General features: G+C 47.9%; 2 protein-coding genes across 2 annotated transcripts; both read left to right on the top strand.

The window, feature by feature from the left end:
• The first annotated feature begins 12 nt into the window (after window positions 1–12).
• On the top strand, window positions 13–5,905 carry SEC13 (SEC13 homolog, nuclear pore and COPII coat complex component). Its single transcript, XM_051627149.1, has 9 exons — window positions 13–130; window positions 342–386; window positions 1,057–1,172; window positions 1,590–1,741; window positions 2,477–2,610; window positions 3,239–3,372; window positions 3,886–4,006; window positions 4,499–4,645; window positions 5,035–5,905. The coding sequence occupies exons 1-9, from the start codon at window positions 128–130 to the stop codon at window positions 5,143–5,145; spliced, it is 963 nt and encodes a 320-aa protein (XP_051483109.1). The 5' UTR covers window positions 13–127; the 3' UTR covers window positions 5,146–5,905.
• Window positions 5,906–7,602: 1,697 nt separating this feature from the next.
• On the top strand, window positions 7,603–9,996 carry GHRL (ghrelin and obestatin prepropeptide). The gene is made up of 5 exons (XM_051627612.1): window positions 7,603–7,634; window positions 7,910–8,047; window positions 8,519–8,632; window positions 9,062–9,170; window positions 9,969–9,996. Exons 2-5 carry the CDS (start codon window positions 7,940–7,942, stop codon window positions 9,986–9,988), a joined length of 351 nt encoding a protein of 116 aa, XP_051483572.1. The 5' UTR covers window positions 7,603–7,634; window positions 7,910–7,939; the 3' UTR covers window positions 9,989–9,996.
• Window positions 9,997–10,197: the final 201 nt, after the last annotated feature.

The raw sequence follows: 10,197 nt of genomic DNA, 5'->3' as shown, positions 1-10,197 counted from the left end.
CCGCCCCCGGAACCCGGCGCGGGCGGAACCTCCGCGCGCAGCCCGGCGGGCGGGCGGGGCGGGAGCGGCGCTGCCACGTCCGAGGAGCCGCGCAGGCCGGGCCGCCGCGGGGCTCGGGGCCGCCGCCATGGTAGGCCCGGGCGGGGGGCGGCGGGCCCCGCTGCGCCGGGAGGGCCTGGGGAGGCGACGGGCCGTCCTGCCGCCCGCAGCAGGAGGGAGAGGTGGCGGGGTCGGGACGGCGGGGAACCGGCAGCGGGGTCGGTGCTCGGCCCCGGGGCCCGCGGGGTGCGAGGCCGGCTCTCCGCTCGCGGTGCGATCGCCGTTGTTTCTCCTCCCCGCAGGTGTCGGTAATTAACACGGTGGACACCTCCCACGAGGACATGATCGTAAGTGAGCGGGGGCGGGGGCTGCGGGGCCGGGCGGGCTGAGGGAGGGCCCCGTCCCGCCGCCGCGTCCCGCCCGGCCCCGCAGCTCCCGCAACCACCGCAGCCCCGTCCCGTCCCGTCCCGCCGCCCCGCGGGTGGGAGGCGGCCCTGCGCCTTGAGATGGAAAATCCTGGCTGCAGTTCGGACGCTGCTGATTTACCCCGTGCAGGCAGGGAAATCTGGCTTCCGGGGAAGGGGAAGATATCGAAAGCTATTAATTTTCACACCTTGGCTTGGTTTCTGCTCGTTTCTATGAAAGGCTCTGTACTTGTGTCCCGAACGGCGCAGAGCTGCCGCCGTGACACCGAGTGTCCTTTGGGGGGTGTCTGTGGGCGCAGGTGTGTAGGTGCAGCAGGGGAGGACACCTCCAGGTAAGCTGGGTGAGCCAGGAGCCCGGGTAGACCGTGATGTTTCCAACATAAACGAGGGGCCAGCGGGTCAAGACACAGAAATACAAAACTGGCCAGGGCTTGGCAGCCAGCGTCACTGCCTGCTGCCCCCGCCTGAAACCCCCGGAACGCCTGAATCCCCCGGGTTAGTCCCGCACGCCGGGGGCGCGGTTGGCAGCGGGCGGGTGGGGGTGGAGCAGCGCGTGGCTGGTGCTGCGGGCGCTGAGCCAGCCCTCCCGCAGCACGACGCCCAGATGGATTACTACGGCACCCGCCTGGCCACCTGCTCCTCCGACCGCTCCCTCAAGATCTTCGACGTGCGCAACGGGGGGCAGATCCTCATCGCAGACCTGAGAGGGTAAGGCTGCCCTGGGCACCACCTTTTAGCTGGAATCTGAGCACGCGGTTCGCTTTGCCCCGTGGTAAGAGGAGGTGCTGGGTAAAGCCAGAGGGGTAATTGCTCTGGTTATCACTGGGCAGCTCTTCAGGGGCAGGACAGAGAGCGAGTCGGAAATAACACTGGGGCTTTTTCGTTCAATATTTGATACCTGTAATTTTCAAGAAGTAGGCTCACAGTCTTAATTGCTAATAAAAGGATAAACGTGGAATGTTTTCAAAGGCTGTGGCTTTGTGTGGCAGTCCTGTGTGCCAGTTTTCATCCTGACTTCCCTCACACCCTCCACATGGCTGTGTTCATCCCTTGCAGGACCCTGCCTGGTGGTGACACTGGCTGTGGAGCAGCCCCAGCTTTTCCACATCACTTTGTTCCTTGCAGGCACGAAGGTCCCGTGTGGCAGGTTGCCTGGGCTCATCCTATGTATGGGAATATCTTGGCTTCCTGTTCCTACGACAGGAAGGTGATTATCTGGAAGGAAGAAAATGGCACTTGGGAAAAGACGTACGAGTACACAGGGCACGATTCCTCAGGTGTGTGGGGTCTGGGGCTAGGGGGTGAGGGGATTCAGAAACCTTGGAACGAGTCCATCCATGCTGAGGAAGAAAGCCTCTATCAAACAGCCAGGGAGAAGCTAAGGGAGGGACAGTCAGTCTGCTGAGCATGAGCAGGTCAGGTCATGCTGCTGGGTAACCCCCTGTCCTGCTTCATGCCAGAGTTGCTGTTTAACCAACAAACCCCCTTTCAAACCAACACATTGGCTGGGTGCAGAGTTATTGAGGGAAATGTTGTGTGTATCACTAAGGAAAGAAAGGGGAAAGGTGGATTTTAGCCTGCTGCACTTTGTGTTTCAATGGAAACTTGTTTTTTTCTTGATCCTCCTATGTGCAGCTCTGAGAAGTCAGTCTCCAGCTCTGCTGTGTTATTGACCCAGATTTCAGATACGGTGCTGGCTGTTCAGCTTTGGTTCCAGAGTCAGTGATGCTCCTCCCTGCTGTGGGGGACAGTCAGAGTTTGTAATCTCTCATTAAGAGTGCTCTTTTGGTGTCCTCAAAGTAAAGTAAAACTGCCAAAAGTAAAGGCAGTTTCCCTTCATTCAGGAGACAGTGTTGACTGACTGCCCTGCTGAGGTTCAGGGATGCTGAGACTCGTTCTTGGCTTTCAAAGCTGCTGGTTTTGGTGACTCTTCACTAGTGCTGGTCAGAGCCTTGGTCAGTCAGGGGGAGGTGGTTGCTGTGTTGTGATGCAGCCTGTCTCACCCTCCACAGTGAATTCTGTCTGCTGGGCACCCCATGACTACGGCCTGATCCTGGCCTGCGGCAGCTCGGACGGGGCCATCTCGCTGCTGAGCTACACGGGCGACGGGCAGTGGGAGGTGAAAAAGATCAGCAATGCACACACGGTGAGTCTGGGGCTCCTGGAGCTGCAGATGAGCACTGAGCTGATGCCTCAGAGAACCTGGGGAGTATATAAATACTGAAACCCAATGAAATTATGTGAAACAGTTTCCAGAATCAAGAACAACTGGTTTAAGCATTGTGTTAAATGCAGTGCTGGAAGTAACCTGGTAGTAAATGGAGTTGGTGCTAAGAACACTTTTACAAAATGAAGCTGGAAAAACAGCAGGACTCATGTTTTCCCCAGAATAGTGGGGATTCGGGCAGAACTTGGTAAGCTGATGGCAGTGGCTCACAGTAAAAGGTAACCAGGCTGCAGAGCCACAGGGTCCCTCTACTCCTCATTCCTAAATCTTAGCAACTTGTGCCTTTTCAGTTTTATCTCTGTCTCCACTGTTTACATGTCCAAGATCAAACAGTCACTTGGCTACCTAAGGCTGTCAGTGAGTGCCCTGTTGAGACTCAAATGTAACTTGGTTCCCTAGTCAATATCCATCCAGCATTGTGCAAGACTCCCAGTTTCCTAAGGTGGGCTTATTCTCCCCACCCCCAATGGACAGGATGCCTTGGCCCCCTCAGCAGCTTTTTATTTGTTGCAACTTTTAATTTTTTGTATTTTTTTTCATTAAATAGATTGGGTGTAATGCAGTTAGCTGGGCTCCTGCTGTTGTACCAGGAAGCCTTATAGAGCAACCATCTGGTCAAAAACCAAACTACATCAAAAGATTTGCATCTGGTGGCTGTGACAACCTTGTCAAGATCTGGAAGTAAGTTCTCTGTTGCCAGACTTAAGAGCTTATAAAACCTGATATCCTTTATAGTCTTTCAGTGTTCCTCTAGTACCTCAAATAATATTTTGGCATATTTATGCTTTCATCCTTGAATTACTGTTTTAGAAAAGTGCATTAAAAATGGAAACAACTGAGTGATGTACAGTGTCTCACATGGTTATAGTAATTTGTGTCAGCCCTGCTTCATCTTACCTTGGAAGGTGGCTTTCTAGTTGTCTTTGATTACCTGTGTCACTTGGACAACAGCAGATCCCTGTTCAGTAGCTGAAGATCAAATCCCTTCTCCTGTGCTGCTTTCTGTCCCCTGGGAGGGGTTTGTCAGGGTAAGCCACAGAGCATTTGGGAGGAGAGTGGGGGACACTTGTGCTTTGTGTTACCTGCTTGAACTGGGAGTCTGAAAGCTACAAACCCAAAGCCTTCCAGAACAGGAGATGGGAACTGCAACTACCTGCTGCTGCCAGCCTTCTGACTGTGGGAATGTGTTTCCAGGGAAGAAGATGGTCAGTGGAAAGAGGAGCAGAAGCTGGAGGCTCACAGTGACTGGGTTCGAGATGTAGCCTGGGCTCCATCCATAGGTTTGCCAACGAGCACCATTGCCAGCTGCTCACAGGTGAGGCTCTGCTGGGGGGACAGAGGCAGGCTCCTGGGGCCTGCAGAAAAGGGGGAGGTCAAGGAACAGCAAGGATAGAACTGCTCTAACAGGTCCTCTTGGCAATCTTTTGCTATAGCTGAGTCTGTGCTAATAATGCGGTAAATGCTTTTTTTCTATCAAGACTACTCACTAAGCTGCTAACATGCTCTCTTGTGACTGGAAAGCAAAATCTCATTCTGGGGAAAAGACTTCAGCTGAAATGTGTGTATTTTGGGAGCTCTTCTCTGGTGTTTGTAAGTCACTATCTGTGTAGTTTTTCTCATCACAGCTGTACTCCTGTCTTGCTTTTAGCTGTAGGAAGAACAGCCTCTGCTGTGCTGAGCAGAACTCCCTGTGGACACACCTGGGGTTCGTGTCAGCTGTGGTTTGAGGTGCAGCTCCAAGTACACTCAAGGTGGTTCTTTCTGTGCTGTAACTTGTCCAGCTGCCTCAGTCTGCTTGCTTCTGCAGGATGGCAGAGTGTTCATCTGGACCTGTGATGATGCCTCTGGAAATTCGTGGTCACCAAAGCTGCTGCACAAGTTCAGTGATGTCGTCTGGCACGTGAGCTGGTCCATTACTGCAAACATTCTTGCTGTGTCTGGAGGAGACAACAAAGTGAGTACTGCTGCCTTGGCCTTTGCTCTTGCATGCTGCAGTGCCAGCAAGCTGAGATGAGACAGGCTCTTGTCAGTTTGGTTAAGACTGTTGGAGATTCTCCTTTGCTGGATTTTTTTCTCTTTTGACTTACCAAGAGGGGAGTAAGACCCCTAACCTCTGTCAAACTGCTTGCACTGCATCCTTGGTCCTACTGGAGATGAGAAATGCAGGCTCAACTCCACGTACTTTCCCTTTACCCCTGGATAATTATTCCATAGACAGCCACAAATAACTTGATACTTAGAACAACACTGCAACCCTTCTGTAGCTGCAGGTGGTCACCAGCCTGGTGCTGTGGCTGCAGGGACTGTGTGGAGGCTGGAACTGCCTCTTGGTCTGTTTTTCAGGTGACGCTGTGGAAGGAGTCGGTGGACGGGCAGTGGGCGTGCATCAGCGACGTCAACAAGGGCCAAGGAGGGGTGTCTGCTGTGACAGAGGGGCAGCAGAATGAGCAGTGAGGCACCAGGGGATGCTCCAGCTGCAGCAAGCGATCACTGTACCTGATTTGCAATGATTCTTGAACCAGATGAGAACTGTTTTTTTCTAAACTCAACATGAAGATGGGAAACAATTACCTAATTTGATGAGCACTCTATAACCATTGCTGGAAGGCTACAATATGTTGATAATCAGCCTTAATTGACATTCCTTTAAATTTAAAGAGCATAGCAAAGCACTGTGCCTTATACTACTCCTTGATACTGTAGAAGTTGTGCCCTGTTTTTCCAGCCTAGGGATCAAACTGAGTTGGACGTGCTGCAGACTTCAAGCACCTGCCTAGGAAGGGGAGGCAGCTCTTGGGGGTGAGGTGTGAACCCCTTTGTACAAGGGGACAAATCCTCTGTCCCTTCCAAGGCCAGAACTGTTTCAGGTGAGGAGAAGGGCTGGTGCAGTTTGTGGCACTAAATGACAGTGTGTGAGCTAGCCCTTCTGGTGGTAGTGAAGTGGTGCTTAGATCTTCCTAAAAATAATGTGCTTGGATATGTGGAAGTCTCTGTGCTGTCCTGAGGATTAAAAGGAGTAGTGGAATGCATATGTCTTTTGCTTTACAATAATCTCAAACTTGGTTATTTAACCAACATCAATACATCAAATCTTAACTCAAAAGATATTTTTTTTAAGCCACAATTCTGTACTGTACCTCAGGTTTGGTTTTGGTTGTTTTTTTGTTGGTTTGTTTTGTTGAGATACCAACAGAATAAAGTCCTCTTGGTTAAAGGCTGGTGTGCTGTATTAATAGTCTTGTCAAGACTGTCTCATCTGCCTCCAGTCACACCCCTGCCACGTTGTGTCAGTCCCCCACAGCCTCACAGGAGATGGTGTCAGAAGGGACACCATGTTGCCCTCAGTTGCACTCATGAGCCATGGCACTTCAGGCCAGTACCTTGGGCTGGAACAAGCCCTGTTTCCATGTGCCCTCAGCTGCAGGATGAAGGACTCTTCCTCTCTCACCTGAGGGAAAGTGCTTCACTGAAAGGTCACATTTTTCCTTTATTCTTCAGCTGTGCTGAAGCAAGTGAACACTTCACTACCTTCCTCCTTCTCCAAGGCAGTGGTTCCCAGGCACACTCTTTGTGTAGCATAGTCAAGATAATACAGCTGCTTTTCTAGAAAGGCAAACCTTGTTCTATGATTGTTATCTATACTAACCAAACACTAACCCAGCTGCTCTCACAGAAGCACACACATGAATTATCTCTCTGTACACCAACAGGAGTATGCAACATTCCTGTTTGTGTTTAAATGCACTGTAGCCTTACCCCAAAGCAATTAATCAACCCATCTAGAAATTAGCATTACTTCCCAACAGTTCCATTTCAAATTGCACAGCAAAGCAATATTTCCTGTCAAGCTGTTATGAGTTTCTACCAGGATGATGATAACTGCTGTTATCATGGTGAACAGGCAGCCTTTTGTCCCCAGCACTACCACTTGTTCTTCCCTGGTACCCAGCACCCTGCCACCTCAGAGGGGTCTGGTTGCCCTTTAATGCCTGTGCAAACTACAAACTTGAAGTGGAAACAAATCAGCTCCAACAAAAAGGCTCAAGAATGAAACCTCACTCCTTAGTTTTACCACACTTCATTCTAGGGAAAAGGGCACCAACTCCTTAAGTACAGGGCAAGTTTTTGCCTGTTAGGGATATTAGGTTTCACAGCTCACCATGTCACAAGCTATCCTTAAATTTTTAGTTTTAATACTTATGATTCAAATCTACTCCACAGCAAGGCCCAGCTCAGCCTGTTGCCCCTTCATGCTTAAGCTGAAATGTATCTCCATGGTTTCCAGTGATGATCAAAGCATGCCCAACAATTACAACTGATAAAAGATTAAGAGATACACAGTTCTGATCACAGCAACTTGGTCAACATCATTTTCTCCTACTCTCAACTTAAAAAAAAAAATATAAAATCCCACTGGGATTTTTTCAGACCCTCAGCCACTGCTGTTGATCTTCACTGAATTGTTAAGAAATTGTTCACCTTCTGGTTTTAGAGTAATGGAAGCAAGGTTTCCAAGGTATTATTTGCAGTTTCAGTCTCCCAGCAGAAGATAAAATGTGCTAAACCAGAACCTGGGAGAGAAGACACAACAGAGGGTCACAGCACCAGGAAAAGGGTTTGGGGCTTTTCCTTCTTGAGAAACACACATTACAGCCATTGATTAATGTTTAAAAGGAACAATGTTAATGCCACAGGAAAAAAGGAAACTCTCCCTTCATTCCCCTCACAACTCCATTATACACACAACAGGCCTAGCCACAGATCTGTGCAGTTTACACTTTTTCTGTTGATTTTGTTACCTTCCAAGTAGGCCAAGTTTCCATGGAATTTGAATACCTATCAGATTCCATTTCCAGGAATATTGTAGCACAGAACAAATACTCCACTTGATATATAAAGTGCTTCAGAAAGCAGCTGTTTGGTGAAGCCACAGAACTAACCAGGTAAAGTTTCTCAGCATTTGCAGCTTTTGCTGGTTTTCCTGTGTAATTCCTCTCCACTAATGTGTCTGCTCCAGGACCTTTATCTTAGTTATAGAAGAAAACACTGTAAGTAATAATCTCTTTTGGACAGGATATTTTTACCTTTAGCATATACAAATGATGTGCATTTTATACATCCATCTTTAGAATTTCAGCAGAAAGATTCTCATTGGATCTGGATTCAATTAAATGTAGAGGCTGTAAAATGTGTTTTATGTTTCAACCTGTGTTTTCAGGCTTGACAACCTGCCTTTGGAAAGATAACTATGTTTCTCAGAATTACTCTGCTGGGAATGATGCTTTTCAGCATCCTCTGGACAGAAACTACTCTGGCTGGCTCTAGTTTTTTAAGCCCTGAATATAAAAGAATGCAGGTAAAAGAAATTCAGAAAAATACCTTCTCAAGATTATCTTCCTCTGTAAGTCCTTCAAACCAATATTCTTTACAGCATTCAGAGAAGCTTTTAGAAGACACAGTATCTGGAAGAGGAAGGAGTTATTCCAGAGAACTTCTGTAACAAACCATTAGCATTGTGTGCATGCTATGAGAATATGTATCTCTTGTATAACAACTGAAGAGAAAGCATAATTTAAATAACTTGTTGGCATCTTCTTCGGAAATTAACTGTAAGGTACTTGTTATTTAATTAACCTTGAACCAAAGAGCTATGTAAGTGCATGCAGTGGTGGCAGTTCAGTTCTTACAGACTTACACATCCACATACCATGTCTGATGCCTTCAGCTAATTTGCTACATCTGTGTTAATTATAGGTTCTAATTCCCCCACTACAGACTAACTGGATTATGGAAAAAACATATAGATGTTATTTTGCTTGCTTTCTAGCAACAAAAGGGTCCAAAAAACCCCCCAGCACAATTACATCGCCGAGGCTCAGAGGGGTTTTGGGATGCAGATGAAGTGGGAGCAGAGGATGACAGGAACAGCATTGAAATTAAGGTGTGTATTTATTCTTCTTGCTCACATACAAGGTTAAGGGGTGGGGTTGGTTACAATCTTATTTAACTTGAAACACAAATAGGAAAGGGCACATGAGAACTGCCAGCACTGATGGTATGAAATGATTTAGGCTTTGCTGCTGTAATTCAGGTCAGTTTGCAATTTAGGATTCACCTACATTTCAGAACTCAGATACAATAATGGAGATGCTTGTAAAGGTTTCTTTCCTCCACTCTGCTGTGCAGTTTGGTTTGCAGTAGTTGCACACCCTGCTTCTCAGATTTTGTTACATGTCTCGGCACTAGTAAGTGAACAGATGGAATAGCTTTTTATACCTCATGCTTGTCATCATTCATGTGAATAAAATTAACTTGCAGTGTCCTTGTCCAGAACTTGTCTGTTAAACTCTGTCTTTTAATGTTTTTATAGTTTAATGTTCCCTTTGAAATTGGTGTCAAGATAACAGAGGAAGAGTACCAAGAGTATGGACAAGCTCTGGAGAAGATGCTAGGGGACATACTTGAAGGGAATGCTAAAGGTAATGCAGCCAAGACAGAAAAGCAGGGGGTTGTGTTTTATTAAATAAGAAACAAACCACCAACACCAGAAACCAAACAACTTTTGTCATCTAATTTGTAATGTGAGACATTCAGATCAGCATTTCAGAAGTGACTGGGACTAAGTTGCCACTAAGAGAACGACTAAAATATCTGATGTCCAGAAACTGCCAGTTGAACTCTCAGGAGGCACAGCAAGGTACCCCAGGCAGAAGGGGAAGGATTCCTTCCTCTCCTTGCACCACCAGTCTCTATCTTCCCCTTGCCCTCACATCCCAGCATTCAGCTAAGACCTTCACAATCTGCATGGTGAAAAGTACTACAAGCCTGAGTGTAACTAAGATAGTTCTGGCAGATTCACTGGTACCTAAAACTCCAGTGAGCAACTCCCAGCACGTGCCACCTGGATTTACCTTCTCAGCTGGCACTCAGGATCTGCCCTCACCCACCTGGAGCTGAGCTTGATGGATCTTGTGCTGTGATCTTTATGTCAGCCTGGATATCCACGTCACGCAATCCAGCTACAAGCTGCCTCACACTTCTGCTCTCAGTCTGCTCCTCAGGCTCCCCAGACTTCCTCTCTGTTTCCCAAGTTCCTTCCCAAGGGATGCTGCCCCGGCCAGTGCAGAGCCAGGGAGCCTCCTGCCCACCTGGAGTGGGGCCATGTCAAAGCCACCTGATCTTCCGCCTTCAGCTGTGGAACTGCGAGGTGATCTAAACAGCACCTTCAGAAAAATATTAAAACTATCAAAATTAATTTTTCTCTTTTGCCTTTTTAGAAACTCAGATGAAAAACTGAGGCAAGAGGGACAAAGGCAGCACTAAATGGCCGGATTTTTTTTTTTAATTTTACTTTAAAATGAAATTACTACTGATTTCACAACTCTAAAGAAGAAAGAACTACAGGAAGCCAACAGACTTGGACTAGCTTATCTTTTAAGGAAGAATACAAGACCTAAAGCCAAAAATAATCAAGGGCAAGGTGAATCACAGGCTGACATGCAGGCT

This window comes from Apus apus, chromosome 9 (assembly GCF_020740795.1).
Source record: "Apus apus isolate bApuApu2 chromosome 9, bApuApu2.pri.cur, whole genome shotgun sequence".
Lineage (NCBI taxonomy): Eukaryota > Metazoa > Chordata > Aves > Apodiformes > Apodidae > Apus > Apus apus.
This window is presented reverse-complemented; position numbering and strand designations above follow the sequence as displayed.

Coding starts and splice junctions, on each gene's coding strand:
- SEC13 (XM_051627149.1), top strand. Junction 3,373..3,885: donor AACCTTGTCAAGATCTGGAA/GTAAGTTCTCTG, acceptor ATGTGTTTCCAG/GGAAGAAGATGGTCAGTGGA. Junction 4,007..4,498: donor CCATTGCCAGCTGCTCACAG/GTGAGGCTCTGC, acceptor TTGCTTCTGCAG/GATGGCAGAGTGTTCATCTG.
- GHRL (XM_051627612.1), top strand. CDS start 7,940: ATGTTTCTCAGAATTACTCTGCTGGGAATGATGCTTTTCAGCATCCTC. Junction 8,633..9,061: donor GGAACAGCATTGAAATTAAG/GTGTGTATTTAT, acceptor ATGTTTTTATAG/TTTAATGTTCCCTTTGAAAT. Junction 9,171..9,968: donor ACTTGAAGGGAATGCTAAAG/GTAATGCAGCCA, acceptor TTGCCTTTTTAG/AAACTCAGATGAAAAACTGA.